The sequence below is a fragment of the Haliotis rubra genome, unplaced genomic scaffold (genome assembly GCF_003918875.1).
Source record: "Haliotis rubra isolate DU_JTF1 unplaced genomic scaffold, ASM391887v1 Scf30, whole genome shotgun sequence".
NCBI lineage: Eukaryota > Metazoa > Mollusca > Gastropoda > Lepetellida > Haliotidae > Haliotis > Haliotis rubra.
In genome coordinates this window covers 69,608-89,984 of record NW_025766969.1, presented here as the reverse complement: position 1 = coordinate 89,984, position 20,377 = coordinate 69,608, and the positions used below count along the sequence as shown (strand labels likewise).

Sequence of the window (20,377 nt, the reverse complement as noted above, 5' to 3'; positions counted from 1 at the left end):
CATTATATGTACTGCTATCTTGCACATCATACTGTATTATTATACCTTGTAATTTACTCTGATATCACCTTTGGTGGTCCTACGGAGAATAAAACAATCTGAATCTGTAACCCACTCTCAGTGCGCTGATCATGATCGAGGCAAGGATGGGAAGGTATGGTATATGCAGAAGTTATCAAATCAGGTAACCAAAACGTCCTCCAAGTGCTTGTGCAGTAATTTGCATGACATTGCCAACGATGAGAATCGATAGGTGGCAGCGATTTGGCTGCCTACCTTCCAGCGTCCATCTTATTGAATCGCCTATCGATAAATCACGTGATAGCGAGTGGTCATATAGGCGCTGGTTCCGCGCGACATCAAGCTACAACTGCAAGTGGTTGATACGCTACTGGGATGTCTGTGTATGATGCAGCATGCGGGGGCTACCGTGTGTTTATCGGGGCTCTCGGGGCGGCAACTGGGAAAGGACATTTGATCAAAGATCTCCAAAAGTATGGACAAGTCTTAGACCTCTGGCTTGCCAGGTAAGGCATATTAACAATAACTATCATTTTCAGGTAACTCAAGTAAGGCTCAACCCAGTACGAATGTGCCAAGTCACATGACACGTTGCTTCAGTTGCTCATGTACACTGGAACAGGGAACCTTGTGTTGATGGTTCATAGGAGGGAACGGTCAGTATTTGTATCACTGTCAGATCAAGCTGGGAAGGGTAACGCGTTTGGCTCAAGTAAATACTTTGCCAGTGTTTTGATGTATGACAGTTAAAGAAAAGGAAAGATTCCCTCCTGTATGACATATCCCTTTTTATCTGTCATAGTTCAACATTAACTGGTCCCCACCACTTCATCAACATACTGACTGAGAAAAATACTTCTTTTATTCCATCCCATATGATTTTTACAGATAGTTTCAACGACATTGATTTAAAGCAACATGTGCTGTGCCCTACCGACTTCAGATCAGATACGTGAATCAACACAGCTGCTTCACCACCACATTGTATTGATTGTATGCACTATATGAACAGATTTCAATAGTCAGTTTGGTGGTTGTCACGTGAAAAGTTACAATGTGCATTATCATATTACCCAACATATATCTTTTAATGACCTTACAAGTCTGCTTGTTCACCAATATTCAGTTAGAAGCCGATTCTATGGAATAGGCTACATTCAGTTTACACGATATCTTGTCCTCACTCATGCTACGGGGCGGTGGGGTAGTCTAGTGGTTAAAGCGTTCGCTCGTCACGCCGAAGACCCGGGTTCGATTCCCCACATGGGTACAATGTGTGAAGCCCATTTCTGGTGTCCCCCGCCGTGATATTGCTGGAATATTGCTAAAAGCGGCGTAAACCAAACTCGCTCACTCACTCATTCTACCTATAAGGCAGTGGAGCTGTTAATGCATACGTAAGGGTAAACATTCAATCTAATCACTGAAATAAGGCAAAGTGCTGACAATATAGCATTACAAATAACATTCTCGAATAAAATTATCTAAATATGTAGATATGGAAAGAATATAGAACGGTTTCAAAACCAACCCTTACGCCCCACAGTCGACATATTGTACGCGGACCATGCAAAATCCGCTGCATACATGGCGGATGACGTTAAACACAATGTATCGGGCATGATATATCATGTGAAACCAAGTTATGAGTTTTGAGATTCTTTAAATTATGTAACACTGGCCTGCGGTCTTACATCATCAATGAAATGAATGTATATCTTATCTAAAGAGATGGAACTCTTGAGGTACACCACATGCTTGTCGTATCCCAGGTAGGTTATGCCCAGCTTAAGCACGTTTATCGATAGTCCGTCATTGTGTTCAGCTGAGGAGATATCGCTGGATGGCATTGTAATGAGGCATTATTAGTCGACATATACACAGTGAAGATTCTCTAGCTGACAAAATAACAGACGATTCAAAACATCACTGGACACTGCTATAGACACATTATTCTATTTGTGGTTATGTGAGTGAGTTTAGTTTTACGCCGCGTTTAGCAATATTCCAGCAATATCACGGCGGGGACACCAGAAATGGGCTTCCCGCATTGTACCCATGAGGAGAATCGAAGCCGGGTCCTCGGCGTGACGAGCGAACGCTTTAACCACCAGGCTACCCCAAACACCCCCAAGGGATATGTACAAATATTATATGAAAGACAGGAAAGTTACCATGACGGAAAGTCAAGAAGTATCTACAACAACCAGAGGCGTTTGGCAAGGTAGATAGGTTATGATCAAAATGAACAGCTGGGCCTAGATTTTCGAAGCTCTCTTAGCGCTAAGATAGTCGTAAGTTAATGTTAATGTATGGCACTTACGACTATCCTAGCGCTAAGAGATCTTCAAAAATCTAGGCCCTGTACAGTAAATCTGATAGACAATTCGTGTAATACATCTGTCTGGGTTTTTCTTCACAGAAACCCCCCGGGATATGCGTATGTTGTTTACAGCAAAGCTAGAGAGGCCGAGTCGCTGGTCCGAGAAAGGAACGGCAGGTAAGACACACCGAATGACACTTCTATGTATATTGTTGTGTTGGTGTCCTCACGGTGTGCCTACATACCATTCTGCCTACAGTCTTAAAACAACATATTACAGTCTGTAGGTTCTGCCTACATGCCATTCTGCCTACAGTCTTAAAACAATATATTACAGTCTGTAGGTTCTGCATGCGTAGGCACTTTGACAAATAATAACACCCTTCCTCACCCAATAACGACAAATAGACCAGTCCAGAAACCAGTCTAAAACATATACAGTAGATTCTGTCTATAGACTCTAATCCAACATTGATAAGAATAGACTAAATACACAGTCGTTTTAACAATATTATTTTACTTAATTGATTAAGAATAGCCTAAATAAACACATTTATCAAGCTACAACTGGCTTCTGGGCTTATGAAGGCGTACTGTCAAAAAAAACGGAAAAAAGTCCTTTATAGAATTTGATACAACAATGCTCATGAAAGCAGTACTGTCAAAACAAAAAGTAAAAAGCCTTATATAGAGAGTTAGATACTGTTTCTCAGATAAACTGTACAATGGCAGAGCTTCAGAGAGTAGAGTATATTACTTCTCAGGCCGGGGGTCAGAAGGTTCTCTTTGAAGATTATCGTCAGATATCGTCTGAATAACCGTCGCCAAACTGCCACACACTGGAAATGCATCATTTCTTACTGTAAAGGTCGCCTTACCACAGTAGGTGACTATGTGGGAAATGTATCCCCGCACAGTCACCCCAAGATTGAAGATGCTGGGAGTCTCCGCTTCATGAACCAGTTAAGAAACCGCGCTAGAGAGGAGGTTACTCCCATGCAGCATATTTACAACGAGGATCTGAACGCCCTTGACGACAATAATGAAGCACGTTGCAGCAGATGTTTCCCTAACTTTCCACAACATTAGCCGAAGTGAACATTGATGGTCCTTGGTCCCAGACTAAAAACAGTCAGACCAAGCTACAGTTCCTTGATGCTGCAAGCCACCTCCTCAAGCTCAATCTATATTTTGGGTAGAGATGATGGGTATGAAATGTGTCTTTAAATAATGCTATGTTTGATGCTATTATTATCATCTTAATAAATGATGCACTCTGAATGTTGTTCTTTTTATCAGTTACTTAATTGGATCAGACCATGTAGACATGGGGATGATGAATGTTTTCACTTTCCATTGCCAATGTGCCTACACTCCCTATATATGTTTTAGGACTGTAGGCAGAATGTCATGAAGGCACAATGTGAGTGAACCGTTGTGTTCCCCGTAAGGAACAGTACTCGCTGTGCAGGGTCAACCCTTCGACGCGCACGAAAGCTATGATAGTGGGTTCGAAAGCCGTGCGAGTGTGATTCATAACAAATAGTAAACGCAAAGGAACTGCATCTCATAGGGCTTTCCGCCGGGATTCACCTTCAGCTGACAACACCAGGGCACCTCCTATATATGTCCACGACATGGTCCTCTTGCCACTGTTGGTCCTGTGACCTCCAAAGTTGACCCCTAAACGTGCATATCATTGGGGTTGGGGGGTTGGGGGACCTTGCGCATACCCGCCTCTTTATCCGCCAATGCCCGTTGTGTCCAAGGTCGCCCTCTTTCTCTCTCTCTCTCTCTCTCTCTCTCTCTCTCTCTCTCTCTCTCTCTCTCTCTCTCTCTCTCTCTCTCTCTCTCTCTCTCTCTCTCTCCCCACCCTCTGTGCTAAGTGCCCTCTGACATCTCTGAGTGACGTCACACTTAAAGCTAAGTGCCCCCGACATCTCTGAGGGCCTCAGACGTAGGAGTCAGTGCCCCATGACACCTCTGAGGGGCACAGACGTAGAACAGAGTGCCCCTTAACATATCTGAGTAACGTCACACTTAGTACTAGGTGTCCCCTGACATCTCTGAGGCCCTACACGTAGTACTAAGTGCCCCTTGACATCTCTGAGTGCCGTCAGACGTAGTACTAAGTGCCCCTGACATCTCTGAGAGCCCCACACGTAGTGCTAAGTGCCCCTGACATCTCTGAGGACCCCACACGTAGTGCTAAGTGCCCCTGACATCTCTGAGGGCCCCTGACGTAGTGCCCTAACATCTCCGAGGACCCCACACGTAGTGCTAAGTGGCCCCTGACATCTCTGAGGGTTCCAGACGTAGTGCTAAGTGCCCCTGACATCTCTGAGGACCCCACACGTAGTGCTAAGTGGCCCCTGGCATCTCTGAGGGTTCCAGACGTAGTGCTATGTGACCACTGACATCTCTGAGGACCCCACACGCAGTGCTAAGTGCCCCTGACATCTCTGAGGGCCCCACACGTAGTGCAAAGTGGCCCCTGGCATCTCTGAAGGTTCCAGACGTAGTGCTAAGTGCCCCTGACATCTCTGAGGGCCCCACACGTATTGCCCCTGACATCTCTGAGAACCCCACACGTAGTGCTAAGTGGCCCCTGGCATCTCTGAGGACCCACACGTAGTGCTAAGTGCCCCTGACATCTCTGAGGGCCCCACATATAGGCCTAAGTGCCCCCTGACATCTCTGAGGTCCCCACACGTAGTGCTAAGTGCCCTGATATCTCTGAGGGCCCCACACTTATTGCCCCTGACATCACTGAGGACCCCACACGTAGTGCTAAGTGGCCCCTGACATCTCTGAGGACCCCACACGTAGTTCTAAGTGGCCCCTGGCATCTCTGAGGGCCCCACACATAGTGCTAAGTGCCCCTTGACACCTCTGAGGGCCCCACACGTAGTGCTAAGTGCCCCTGACATCTCTTAGGGCCCCACACGTACTGCTTAGTACCCCTGACATCTCTGAGGACCCCACACGTAGTGCTTAGTGCCCCTGACATCTCTGAGGGGCCAACACGTAGTGCCCCTAACTTCTCTGAAGACCCCACACGTAGAGCTAAGTGGCCCCTGACATCTCTGAGGGTTCCAGACGTAGTGCTAAGTGCCCCTGATATCTCTGAGGGCCCACACGTAGTGTTAAGTGGCCCCTGACATCTCTGAGGGCCCACACGTAGTGCTAAGTGCCCCTGACATCTCTGAGGGCCCCACACGTAGTGCTAAGTCCCCCTGACATCTCTGAGGGCCCACACGTAGTGATGAGTGGCCCCTGACATCTCTGAGGGCCCCACACGTTTTCCCTCTGACATCTCTGACGACCCCACACGTAGTGCTAGGTGGCACCTGACATCTCTGAGGACCCCACACGTAGTGCTAAGTGGCCCCTGGGATCTCTGAGGGCCCCACACGTAGTGCTAAGTGCCCCTAACATCTCTGAGGGTTCCACACGTAGTGCTCAGTGCCTTGACATCTCTGAGGGCCCCACACTTAGTGCCAAGTGCCCCTGACGTCTCTGAGGACCCCACACATAGTGCTAAGTGCCCCTGACATCTCTGAGGGCCCACACGTAGTGCTAAGTGCCCCTGGCATCTCTGATGACCCCACACGTAGTGCTAAGTGGCCCCTGGCATCTCTGAGGGCCCCACACATAGTGCTAAGTGCCCCTGACATCTCTGAGGGCCCCACACGTAGTGCTAAGTACCCCTGACATCTCTGAGGACCCCACACGTAGTGCTAAGTGCCACTGACATCTCTGAGGGGCCCACACGTAGTGCCCCTAACTTCTCTGAGGACCCCACACGTAGTGCTAAGTGGCCCCTGACATCTCTGAGGGTTCCAGACGTAGTGCTAACTGCCCCTGACATCTCTGAGGGTTCCACACGTAGTGCTAAGTGTCCCTGACATCTCTGAGGACACCACACGAAGTGCCAAGTGGCCCCTAGCATATCTGAGGGTTCCAGACGTAGTGCTCAGTGCCCCTGACATCTCTGAGGACACCACACGAAGTGCCAAGTGGCCCCTGGCATCTCTGAGGGTTTTAGCCTTATTGCTAAGTGCCCCTGACATCTTTGAGGACCCCACACGTAGTGCCAAGTGGCCCCTGGCATCTCTGAGGACCCCACACGTAGTGTTAAGTGCCCCTGACATCTCTGAGAGCCCACACGTAGTGCTAAGTGCCGCTGACATCTCTGAGTGCCGTCAGACGTAGTACTAAGTGCCCCTGAGATCTCTGAGAGCCCCACACGTAGTGCTAAGTGCCCCTTGACATCTCTGAGTGCCGTCAGACGTAGTACTAAGTGCCCCTGACATCTCTGAGAGCCCCACACGTAGTGCTAAGTGCCCCTGACATCTCTGAGGACCCCACACGTAGTGCTAAGTGCCCCTGACATCTCTGAGTGCAGTCAGACGTAGTACTAAGTGCCCCTGACATCTCTGAGAGCCCCACACGTAGTGCTAAGTGCCCCTGACATCTCTGAGGGCCCCTGACGTAGTGCCCTAACATCTCCGAGGACCCCACACGTAGTGCTAAGTGGCCCCTGACATCTCTGAGGGTTCCAGACGTAGTGCTAAATGCCCCTGACATCTCTGAGGACCCCACACGTAGTGCTAAGTGGCCCCTGGCATCTCTGAGGGTTCCAGACGTAGTGCTATGTGACCACTGACATCTCTGAGGACCCCACACGTAGTGCTAAGTGCCCCTGACATCTCTGAGGGCCCCACACGTAGTGCAAAGTGGCCCCTGGCATCTCTGAAGGTTCCAGACGTAGTGCTAAGTGCCCCTGACATCTCTGAGGGCCCCACACGTATTGCCCCTGACATCTCTGAGGACCCCACACGTAGTGCTAAGTGCCCCTGACATCTCTGAGGGCCCCACATGTAGGCCTAAGTGCCCCCTGGCATCCCTGAGTGTTCCACACGTAGTGCTAAGTGCCCCCTGACATCTCTGAGGTCCCCACACGTACTGCTAAGTGCCCTGATATCTCTGAGGGCCCCACACTTATTGCCCCTGACATCTCTGAGGACCCCACACGTAGTGCTAAGTGGCCCCTGACATCTCTGAGGACCCCACACGTAGTGCTAAGTGGCCCTGACATCTCTTAGGGCCCCACACGTACTGCTTAGTACCCCTGACATCTCTGAGGACCCCACACGTAGTGCTAAGTGCACCTGACAACTCTGAGGGACCCACGCGTAGTGCCCCACTTCTCTGAAGACCCCACACGTAGTGCTAAGTGCCCCTGACATCTCTGAGGGCCCCACACGTAGTGCTAAGTGCCCCTGACATCTCTGAGGGCCCACACGTAGTGCTAAGTGGCCCCTGACATCTCTGAAGGCCCCACACGTATTGCCCCTGACATCTCTGAGGGCCCACACGTAGTGCTAAGTGGCCCCTGGGATCTCTGAAGGCCCCACACGTAGTGCTAAGTGCCCCTAACATCTCTGAGGGTTCCACACGTAGTGCTCAGTGCCCTGACATCTCTGAGGGCCCTACACTTAGTGCCAAGTGCCCCTCACATCTCTGAGGACCCCACACATAGTGCTAAGTGCCCCTGACATCTCTGAGGGTTCCAAAACGTAGTGCTAAGTGCCCGTAACATCTCTGAGGGCCCCACACGTAGTGCAAAGTGGCCCCTGGCATCTATGAAGGTTCCAGACGTAGTGCTAAGTGCCCCTGACATCTCTGAGGGCCCCACACGTATTGCCCCTGACATCTCTGAGGACCCCACACATAGTGCTAAGTGCCCCTGACATCTCTGAGGGTTCCAACACGTAGTGCTAAGTGCCCCTGACATCTCTGAGGGCCCCACACGTAGTGCTAAGTGCCCCTGACATCTCTGAGGGTTCCAAACGTAGTGCTAAGTGCCCGTAACATCTCTGAGGGCCCCACACGTGCAAGTAGTGCAAAGTGGCCCCTGGCATCTCTGAAGGTTCCAGACGTAGTGCTAAGTGCCCCTGACATCTCTGAGGGCCCCACACACGTATTGCCCCTGACATCTCTGAGGACCCCACACGTAGTGCTAAGTGGCCCCTGGCATCTCTGAGGGCCCCACACGTAGTGCTAAGTGCCCCTGACATCTCTGAGGGCCCCACATGTAGGCCTAAGTGCCCCCTGGCATCCCTGAGTGTTCCACACGTAGTGCTAAGTGCCCCCTGACATCTCTGAGGTCCCCACACGTAGTGCTAAGTGCCCTGATATCTCTGAGGGCCCCACACTTATTGCCCCTGACATCTCTGAGGACCCCACACGTAGTGCTAAGTGGCCCCTGACATCTCTGAGGACCCCACACGTAGTGCTAAGTGGCCCCTGGCATCTCTGAGGGCCCCACACATAGTGCTAAGTGCCCCTTGACATCTCTGAGGGCCCCACACGTAGTGCTAAGTGCCCCTGACATCTCTTAGGGCCCACACGTACTGCTTAGTACCCCTGACATCTCTGAGGACCCCACACGTAGTGCTAAGTGCACCTGACATCTCTGAGGGGCCCACACGTAGTGCCCCTAACTTCTCTGAAGACCCCACACGTAGTGCTAAGTGGCCCCTGACATCTCTGAGGGTTCCAGACGTAGTGCTAAGTGCCCCTGACATCTCTGAGGGCCCCACACGTATGGCTAAGTGCCCCCTGGCATCTCTGAGGGTTCCAAACGTAGTGCTAAGTGCCCGTAACATCTCTGAGGGCCCCACACGTAGTGCAAAGTGGCCCCTGGCATCTCTGAAGGTTCCAGACGTAGTGCTAAGTGCCCCTGACATCTCTGAGGGCCCCACACGTATTGCCCCTGACATCTCTGAGGACCCCACACGTAGTGCTAAGTGGCCCCTGGCATCTCTGAGGGCCCCACACGTAGTGCTAAGTGCCCCTGACATCTCTGAGGGCCCCACATGTAGGCCTAAGTGCCCCCTGGCATCCCTGAGTGTTCCACACGTAGTGCTAAGTGCCCCCTGACATCTCTGAGGTCCCCACACGTAGTGCTAAGTGCCCTGATATCTCTGAGGGCCCCACACTTATTGCCCCTGACATCTCTGAGGACCCCACACGTAGTGCTAAGTGGCCCCTGACATCTCTGAGGACCCCACACGTAGTGCTAAGTGGCCCCTGGCATCTCTGAGGGCCCCACACATAGTGCTAAGTGCCCCTTGACATCTCTGAGGGCCCCACACGTAGTGCTTAGTGGCCCTGACATCTCTGAGGGCCCCACACGTACTGCTTAGTACCCCTGTTATCTCTGAGGACCCCACACGTAGTGCTAAGTGCACCTGACATCTCTGAGGGGCCCCCACGTCTGAAGGTGCCACACGTAGTGCTAAGTGCCCTGACAACTCTGAAGACCCCACACGTAGTGCTAAGTGGCCCCTGACATCTCTGAGGGTTCCACACGTAGTGCTAAGTGCCCCCTGACATCTCTGGGGCCCCACACGTAGTGCTACATCTCTGAGTATCCCCTGGCATTTCTGAGGGTTCCCCACACGTTGTGCTAAGTGCCCCTGACATCTCTGGGGTTCCACACGTAGTGCTAAGTGCCCCTGACATCTCTGAGGGTTTGTACACGTAGTGCTAAGTGCCCCTGACATGTCTGAGGACCCCACACGTAGTGCTAAGTGCCCTGATATCTCTGAGGGGCCCCACACGTAGTGCTAAGTGGCCCCTGACATCTCTGAGGGTTCCACACGTAGTGCTAAGTGCCCCTGACATCTCTGAGGGCCCCACACGTAGTGCTAAGTGCCCCTGACATCTCTGAGGACCCCACACGTAGTGCTAAGTGCCCTGATATCTCTAAGGGCCCCACACGTAGTGCTAAGTGCCCCCTGACACCTCTAAGGGCCCACACACGTTGTGCTAAGTGCCCCCAACATCTCTGAGGACCCCACACGTAGTGCTGAGTGCCCCTGACATGTCTGAGGACCCCACACATAGTGCTAAGTGCCCTGATATCTCTAAAGGGCACCACACGTAGTGTTAAGTGCCCCCTGACATCTCTAACGGCCCCACACGTAGTGCTAAGTGCCCCTGACATCTCTGAGGACCCCACACGTAGTGCTAAGTGGCCCCTGGCATCTCTGAGGGTTCCAGACGTAGTGCTAAGTGCCCCTTACATCTGTGAGGACCCCAAACGTAGTGCTAAGTGCCCCTGACACCTCTGAGGACCCCAAACGTAGTGCTAAGCGACCTCTGGCATCTCTGAGTGTTGCATACGTAGTGCTAAGTGCCCGTAACATCTCTGAGGACCCATCACGTAGTGCTCAGTAGCTCCTGGCGTCTCTGAGGGTTCCAGGCATAGTCCTAAGAGCCCCTGACATCTCTGAGGACCCAACACGTAGTGCTAAGTGCCCCTGACATCTCTGAGGACCCATCACGTAGTGCTAAGTGCCCTGATATATCTGAGGGCCCCACACGTAGTGTTAAGTGCCCCCTGACATCTTTAAGGGCCCCACACGTAGTGCTAAGTGCCCCTGACATCTCTGAGCACCCCACACGAAGTGCTAAGTGGCCCCTGGCATCTCTGAGGGTTCTAGACTTAGTGCTAAGTGCCCCTGACATCTTTGAGGACCCCACACGTAGTGCCAAGTGGCCCCTGGCATCTCTGAGGGTTCCACACTTAGTGCTATGTAACCCCTGACACCTCTAAGGGCCCACACGTTGTGCTAAGTGCCCCTGACATCTCTGAGGACCCCACACGTAGTGCTGAGTGCCCCTGACATGTCTGAGGACCCCACACATAGTGCTAAGTGCCCTGATATCTCTGAGGGCACCACACGTAGTGTTAAGTGCCCCTGACATCTCTAACGGCCCCACACGTAATGCTAAGTGCCCCTGACATCTCTGAGGACCCCACACGTAGTGCTAAGTGGCCCCTGGCATCTCTGAGGGTTCCAGACGTACTGCTAAGTGCAATGACATCTCTTAGGGCCCCACACGTAGTTCTAATCGACCTCTGGCATCTCTGAGTGCTCCAGACGTAGTGCTAAGTGCCCTTTACATCTCTGAGGACCCCACACGTAGTGCTAAGTGCCCCTGACACCTCTGAGGACCCCACACGTAGTGCTAAGCGACCTCTGGCATCTCTGAGTGTTCCAGACGTAGTGCTAAGTACCCCTAACATCTCTGAGGACCCATCACGTAGTGCTCAGTAGCTCCTGGCGTCTCTGAGGGTTCCAGGCATAGTGCTAAGAGCCCCTGACATCTCTGAGGACCCATCACGTAGTGCTAAGTGCCCTGATATATCTGAGGGCCCCACACGTAGTGTTGAGTGCCCCCTGACATCTTTAAGGGCCCCACGCGTAGTGCTAAGTGCCCCTGACATCTTCTGAGGACCCCACACGTAGTGCTAAGTGGCCCTGACATCTCTGAGCACCCCACACGAAGTGCTAAGTGGCCCCTGGCATCTCTGAGGGTTCTAGACTTAGTGCTAAGTGCCCCTGACATCTTTGAGGACCCCACACGTAGTGCCAAGTGGCCCCTGGCATCTCTAAGGGTTCCACACTTAGTGCTATGTAACCCCTGACATCTCTGAGGACCCCACACGTAGTGCTAAGTGCCCCTGACATCTCTGAGGGGCCCCACACGTAGTGCTAAGTGCCCCTGACATCTCTGAGAACCCCACACGTAGTGCTTAGTGCACCTGACATCTCTGAGGGGCCCACACGTAGTGCTAAGTGCCCTGATATCTCTGAGGGGCCCCACACGTAGTGCTAAGTGGCCCCTGACATCTCTGAGGATTCCAGACGTAGTGCTAAGTGCCCCTGACATCTCTAGGGGCCCCACATGTAGTGCTAAGTGCCCCTGACATCTCTGAGAACCCCACACGTAGTGCTAAGTGCACCTTGACATCTCTGAGGGTCCCACACGTAGTGCTAAGTGGCCCCTGACATCTCTGAGGACCCCACACGTTGTGCTAAGTGGTCCCTGGCATCTCTGAAGGACCCACACGTAGTGCTAAGTGCCCTGACATCTCTGAGGGCACCACACGTAGTGCTAAGTGCCCCTGACATCTCTGAGGGCCCCACACGTAGTGCTAAGTGCCCTGACATCTCTGAGGACCCCACACGTAGTGCTAAGTGGCCCCTGGCATCTCTGAGGGTTCGACACGTAGTGCTAAGTGCCCCTGACATCTCTGAGGACCCCACACGTAGTGCTAAGTGCCCTTGACATGTCTGAGGACCCCACACGTAGTGCTAAATGCCCTGATATCTCTGAGGGCCCTACACGTATTGCTAAGTGGCCCCTGGCATCTCTGAGGGTTCTATACTTAGTGCTAAGTGCCCCTGACATCTTTGAGGGCCCACATGTAGTGCTAAGTGCCCCTGACATCTCTGAGGACCCATCACGTAGTGCTAAGTGCCCTGATATCTCTAAGGGCCGCACACGTAGTGCTAAGTGCCCCCTGACACCTCTAAGGGCCCACACACGTTGTGCTAAGTGCCCCCAACATCTCTGAGGACCCCACACGTAGTGCTGAATGCCCCTGACATGTCTGAGGACCCCACACTTAGTGCTAAGTGCCCTGATATCTCTGAGGGCACCACACGTAGTGTTAAGTGCCCCCTGACATCTCTAACGGCCCCACACGTAGTGCTAAGTGCCCCTGACATCTCTGAGGACCCCACACGTAGTGCTAAGTGGCCCCTGGCATCTCTGAGGGTTCCAGACGTAGTGCTAAGTGCCCCTTACATCTGTGAGGACCCCACACGTAGTGCTAAGTGCCCCTGACACCTCTGAGGACCCCAAACGAAGTGCTAAGCGACCTCTGGCATCTCTGAGTGTTCCATACGTAGTGCTAAGTGCCCCTAACATCTCTGAGGACCCATCACGTAGTGCTCAGTAGCTCCTGGCGTCTCTGAGGGTTCCAGGCATAGTCCTAAGAGCCCCTGACATCTCTGAGGACCCAACACGTAGTGCTAAGTGCCCCTGACATCTCTGAGGACCCATCACGTAGTGCTAAGTGCCCTGATATATCTGAGGGCCCCACACGTAGTGTTAAGTGCCCCCTGACATCTTTAAGGGCCCCACACGTAGTGCTAAGTGCCCCTGACATCTCTGAGCACACCACACGAAGTGCTAAGTGGCCCCTGGCATCTCTAAGGGTTCCACACTTAGTGCTATGTAACCCCTGACATCTCTGAGGACCCCACACGTAGTGCTAAGTGCCCCTGACATCTCTGAGGGGCCCCACACGTAGTGCTAAGTGCCCCTGACATCTCTGAGGGCCCCACACGTAGTGCTTAGTGCACCTGACATCTCTGAGGGGCCCACACGTAGTGCTAAGTGCCCTGATATCTCTGAGGGGCCCCACACGTAGTGCTAAGTGGCCCCTGACATCTCTGAGGATTCCAGACGTAGTGCTAAGTGCCCCTGACATCTCTGAGGACCCCACACGTAGTGCTATGTGGCCCCTGGCATCTCTGAGGGTTCTAGACTTAGTGCTAAGTGCCCCTGACATCTCTGAAGGTTCCAGACGTAGTTCTAAATGCCCCTGACATCTCTGAGGGCCCCACACGTAGTGATAAGTGCCCCCTGGCATCTGTAAGGGTTCCAGACGTAGTGCTAAGTGCCCCTAACATCTCTGAGGACCCATCACATAGTGCTAAGTGGCTCCTGGCGTCTCTGAGGCCCCACATGTAGTGCCAAGTGACCCTGACATCTCTGAGGGCCCCACACGTAGTGCTATGTGGCCCCTGGCATATCTGAGGGTTCCAGACGTAGTGCTAAGTGCCCCTGACATTTCTGAGCACCCCACACGAAGTGCTAAGTGGCCCCTGGCATCTCTGAGGACCCCACACGTAGTGCTAAGTGCCACTGACATCTCTGAGGGCTCACACGTAGTGCTAAGTGACCCTGACATCTCTGAGGGCCCCACACGTAGTGCTAAGTGCCACTGACATCTCTGAGGGCCCACACGCAGTGCTTAGTGGCCCCTGACATCTCTGAGGGCCCCACACGTAGTGCTAAGTTCCCCCTGACATCTCTGTGGGGCCCCACACGTAGTGCTAAGTGCCCCTGACATATCTGAGGATCGCACACGTTGTGCTAAGTGGCCCCTGACATCTCTGAGGACCCCACACGTTGTGCTAAGTGGCCCTGACATCTCTGAGGGTCCCACACGTAGTACTAAGTGCCCCTGACATCTCTAAGGGCCCCACACGTAGTGCTAAGTGGCCCCTGGCATATCTGAGGGTTCCAGACGTAGTGCTAAGTGCCTCTGATATCTCTGAGCACCCCACACGAAGTGCTAAGTGGCCCCTGGCATCTCTGAGGGTTCTAGACTTAGTGCTAAGTGCCCCTGACATCTTTGAGGACCCCACACGTAGTGCCAAGTGGCCCCTGGCATCTCTGAGGGTTCCACACTTAGTGCTATGTGACCCCTGACATCTCTGAGGACCCCACACGTAGTGCTAAGTGCCCCTGACATCTCTGAGAACCCCACACGTAGTGCTTAGTGCACCTGACATCTCTGAGGGGCCCACACGTAGTGCTAAGGGCCCTGATATCTCTTAGGGGCCCCACACGTAGTGCTATGTGGCCCCTGACATCTCTGAAGGTTCCAGACGTAGTTCTAAATGGCCCTGACATCTCTGAGGGCCCCACACGTAGTGCTAAGTGCCCCTGACATCTCTCAGGACCCCACACGTAGTGCTAAGTGGCCCCTGGCATCTCTAAAGCGTTCCAGACGTAGTGCTAAGTGCCCCTGACATCTCTGAGGACCCCACACGTAGTGCTAAGTGGCCCCTGGCATCTCTAAAGGGTTCCAGACGTAGTGCTAAGTGCCCCTGACATCTCTGAGGACCCCACACGTAGTGCTAAGTGGCTCCTGGCATCTCTAAAGGGTTCCAGACGTAGTGCTAAGTGCTCCTGACATTTCTGAGGGCCCCACACGTAGTGCTAAGTTCCCCTGACATCTCTGAGGACCCCACACGTAATGCTAAGTGGCCTCTGACATCTCTGAGGGCCCCACACGTAGTGCTAAGTGGCCCCAGGCGTCTCTGAGTGTTCGAGACGTAGTGTTAAGTGGCCCCTGACATCTCTGAGGGCCCCACACGTAGTGCTAAGTTCCCCCTGACATCTCTGTGGGGCCCCACACGTAGTGCTAAGTGCCCCTGACATATCTGAGGATCGCACACGTTGTGCTAAGTGGCCCCTGACATCTCTGAGGACCCCACACGTTGTGCTAAGTGGCCCTGACATCTCTGAGGGTTCCAGACGTAGTGCTAAGTGCCCTGACAACTCTGAGGACCCCACACATAGTGCTAAGTGCCCCTGACATCTCTGAGGGCCCCACACGTAGTGCTAAGTGCCCCTGACATCTCTAAGGGCCCCACACGTAGTGCTAAGTACCCCTGGCATCTCTGAGGACCCCACACGTAGTGCTAAGTGGCCCCTGGCATATCTGAGGGTTCCAGACGTAGTGCTAAGTGCCCCTGATATCTCTGAGCACCCCACACGAAGTGCTAAGTGGCCCCTGGCATCTCTGAGGGTTCTAGACTTAGTGCTAAGTGCCCCTGACATCTTTGAGGACTCCACACGTAGTGCCAAGTGGCCCCTGGCATCTCTGAGGGTTCCACACGTGCTAGTGCTAAGTGGCCCCTGGCATCTCTGAGGGTTCTAGACTTAGTGCTAAGTGCCCCTGACATCTCTGAGGACCCCTACACGTAGTGCCAAGTGGCCCCTGGCATCTCTGAGGGTTCCACACTTAGTGCTATGTGACCCTGACCTAGACATCTCTCTCTGAGGACCCCACACGTAGTGCTAAGTGCCCCTGACATCTCTGAGAACCCCACACGTAGTGCTTAGTGCACCTGACATCTCTGAGGGGCCCACACGTAGTGCTAAGTGCCCTGATATCTCTTAGGGGCCCCACACGTAGTGCTAAGTGGCCCCTGACATCTCTGAAGGTTCCAGACGTAGTTCTAAATGCCCCTGACATCTCTGAGGGCCCCACACGTAGTGCTAAGTGCCCCTGACATCTCTGAGGACCCCACACGTAGTGCTAAGTGGCCTCTGGCAGCTCTGAGGGTTCCAGACGTAGTGCTAAGTGTCTCTAAAATCTCTGAGGACCCCACACGTAGTGGTAAATTGCCCCTGGCATCTCTGAGGTTTCCAGACGTAGTGCTATGTGCTCCTGACATCTCTGAGGACCCCACACCTAGTGCTAAGTGCCCCTGACATCTCTGAGGACCCCACACGTAGTGCTAAGTGGCCCCTGGCATCTCTAAAGGGTTCCAGACGTAGTGCTAAGTGCCCTGATATCTCTGAGGGGCCCCACACGTAGTGCTAAGTGGCCCCTGACATCTCTGAGGATTCCAGACGTAGTGCTAAGTGGCCCCTGGCATCTCTAAAGGGTTCCAGACGTAGTGCTAAGTGCCCCTGACATCTCTGAGGACCCCACACGTAGTGCTAAGTGGCCCCTGGCATCTCTAAAGGGTTCCAGACGTAGTGCTAAGTGCTCCTGACATTTCTGAGGGCCCCACACGTAGTGCTAAGTTCCCCTGACATCTCTGAGGACCCCACACGTAGTGCTAAGTGGCCTCTGACATCTCTGAGGGCCCCACACGTAGTGCTAAGTGGCCCCAGGCGTCTCTGAGTGTTCCAGACGTAGTGTTAAGTGCTCCTGACATTTCTGAGGACCCCATACGTAATGCTAAGTGCCCCTAACATCTCTGAGGACCCCACACGTAGTGCTAAGTGCTCCTGATATCTCTGAGGGCCCCACACGTAGTGTTAAGTGCCCCCTGACATCTCTGAGGGCCTCACACGTAGTGCTAAGTGGCCCCTGGCATCTCTGACGACCCCACACGTAGTGCTAAGAACCCCTGGCATCTCTGAGGACCCCACACGTAGTGCTAAGTGGCCCCTGGCATATCTGATGGTTCCAGACGTAGTGCTAAGTGCCCCTGATATCTCTGAGCACCCCACACGAAGTGCTAAGTGGCCCCTGGCATCTCTGAGGGTTCTAGACTTAGTGCTAAGTGCCCCTGACATCTTTGAGGACCCCACACGTAGTGCCAAGTGGCCCCTGGCATCTCTGAGGGTTCCACACTTAGTGCTATGTGACCCCTGACATCTCTGAGGACCCCACACGTAGTGCTAAGTGCCCCTGACATCTCTGAGAACCCCACACGTAGTGCTTAGTGCACCTGACATCTCTGAGGGGCCCACACGTAGTGCTAAGTGCCCTGATATCTCTTAGGGGCCCCACACGTAGTGCTAAGTGGCCCCTGACATCTCTGAAGGTTCCAGACGTAGTTCTAAATGCCCCTGACATCTCTGAGGGCCCCACACGTATGGCTAAGTGGCCCCTGGCACCTCTGAGGGTTCCAGACGTAGTGCTAAGTGCCACTTACATCTCTGAGGACCCATCACGTAGTGCTAAGTGGCTCCTGGCGTCTCTGAGGGCCCACACGTAGTGCTAAGTGCCCCTGACATCTCTGAGGGCCCCACACGTAGTACTAAGTGCCCCTGACATCTCTGAAGGCCCCACACGTAGTGCTAAGTGCCCCTGACATCTCTGAGGACCCCACACGTAGTGCTAAGTGGCCTCTGGCAGCTCTGAGGGTTCCAGACGTAGTGGTAAGTGTCTCTAAAATCTCTGAGGACCCCACACGTAGTGGTAAATTGCCCCTGGCATCTCTGAGGTTTCCAGACGTAGTGCTATGTGCTCCTGACATCTCTGAGGACCCCACACCTAGTGCTAAGTGCCCCTGACATCTCTGAGGACCCCACACGTAGTGCTAAGTGGCCCCTGGCATCTCTAAAGGGTTCCAGACGTAGTGCTAAGTGCCCCTGACATCTCTGAGGGCCCCACACGTAGTGCTAAGTTCCCCCTGACATCTCTGAGGACCCCACACGTAGTGCTAAGTGGCCCCTGACATCTCTGAAGGTTCCAGACGTAGTTCTAAATGCCCCTGACATCTCTGAGGGCCCCACACGTATGGCTAAGTGGCCCCTGGCACCTCTGAGGGTTCCAGACGTAGTGCTAAGTGCCACTTACATCTCTGAGGACCCATCACGTAGTGCTAAGTGGCTCCTGGCGTCTCTGAGGGCCCACACGTAGTGCTAAGTGCCCCTGACATCTCTGAGGGCCCCACACGTAGTACTAAGTGCCCCTGACATCTCTGAAGGCCCCACACGTAGTGCTAAGTGCCCCTGACATCTCTGAGGACCCCACACGTAGTGCTAAGTGGCCTCTGGCAGCTCTGAGGGTTCCAGACGTAGTGCTAAGTGTCTCTAAAATCTCTGAGGACCCCACACGTAGTGGTAAATTGCCCCTGGCATCTCTGAGGTTTCCAGACGTAGTGCTAAGTGCTCCTGACATTTCTGAGGGCCCCACACGTAGTGCTAAGTTCCCCTGACATCTCTGAGGACCCCACACGTAGTGCTAAGTGGCCTCTGACATCTCTGAGGGCCCCACACGTAGTGCTAAGTGGCCCCAGGCGTCTCTGAGTGTTCCAGACGTAGTGTTAAGTGCTCCTGACATTTCTGAGGACCCCATACGTAGTGCTAAGTGCCCCTAACATCTCTGAGGACCCCACACGTAGTGCTAAGTGCCCCTGATATCTCTGAGGGCCCCACACGTAGTGTTAAGTGCCCCCTGACATCTCTAAGGACCCCACACGTAGTGCTAAGTGGCCCCTGGCATCTCTGACGACCCCACACGTATTGCCCCTGACATCTCTGAGGACCCCACACGTAGTGCTAAGTGGCCCCTGACATCTCTGAGGGCCCCGCATGTTGTGTTAAGTGCCCCTAACATCTCTGAGGGCCCCACACGTAGTGCTAAGTGCCCTGATATCTCTGAGTACCCCACACGTAGTGCTAAGTGCCCTGACATCTCTGAGGGCCCAACACGTAGAGCTAAGTGCCCCCTGACATCTCTGAGGGTTTCAGACGTAGGGCTAAGTGCCCCCTGACATCTCTGAGGGTTCCAGACGTAGTGCTAAGTGCCCCCTGTTATCTCCAGGTACCGTCACATGTAGTGCTAAGTGACTTCTCAACATGTTAACTACACGTGCTGGACACTGGTCTTCTGCCCCTTACCCCAGTGTTATATATCGTTTATATCGGCCTTTAGCCCTTGGATAATGCTGGACATTGTCCGCTGATCTTACCATTAAACAGGTAGACGTGGGAACAGCAAACAGCCTCGATGCGATATTTTTGTCAATCAATAAATATTTCAAGTGAAACATCGATTCTTTATCGTTCATCATTAAACTGTTGTTTTGACATAGAGGTTTAGAAGAAAACCTTCTTTTTTTTACAGTTTTGTAACCATAAGGTAATTGTGTGACTAGACGTGCGTGTGGTTATGTAGTGTTGATTTATTGCCATTACGGTCAATATCAACATCTGTGACACTGCAACACGTCCCGCTGCTTCCACGTTTATCTTCCACAACTATAGGTCCATGCCAACATCTAATTGATTTCTTCTGGATATATACCCACGCATACCATATGTACGTGTTTGCATTGAAACTTCAAAGTTTAAATCGACTGCGAGTTTAAGGACTGTGAGAGAAATAATTTTTAGATGGCGTGTTTGTTTTTGTCAGCTGCTACTCGTGTTTCTAGGTTTGTAATGGTGTTGTCCTGTATCATGTCAAGCCCATGATAGATGTGAATTATCCCTCTGATGTGACATTTTACCCCTTTGGTTGTCTAAACACATGGTGAGTTGCATCTGTGCAAGAAACACATATCACTTCATAAAACGATAAAGTACATATCATTATACTTATATTTTTTTTGTTCCCTCAATCTCCCTGAAGAGTAAAGAACGAAACATGTTGGAGAAAACGGCATTCTGTTTTTATTTATCTATGCAATATATATATATATATATATATATATATATATATATATATAACCCTAAATAAACATGTAGTAAAGAACTTTGCATGAAATTTGATGTCACGTATCGCGCCTGGCACGTGTACTTTGAGCACAATGAACTTGCTTTTTGACTCCTGAAGTTCACACACCTGATATTGAAAATTGAAGAACGGGAGATTATTGTCAAGCCTCTGATTGTTGTGGA

At 52.5% G+C, this 20,377-nt stretch overlaps 1 protein-coding gene across 1 annotated transcript in view; it reads left to right on the top strand.

The window, feature by feature from the left end:
• Positions 1-345: 345 nt before the first annotated feature.
• Positions 346-20,377, top strand: part of LOC124282559 (serine/arginine-rich splicing factor 7-like) — a 37,143-nt gene continuing 17,111 nt past the window's right edge. The window contains exons 1-2 of the mRNA XM_046718563.1: positions 346-527; positions 2,444-2,521. Coding sequence (XP_046574519.1) covers positions 397-527; positions 2,444-2,521 — 209 coding nt within the window. The 5' untranslated portion in view covers positions 346-396. The remainder of the gene's footprint in view (positions 528-2,443; positions 2,522-20,377) is intronic.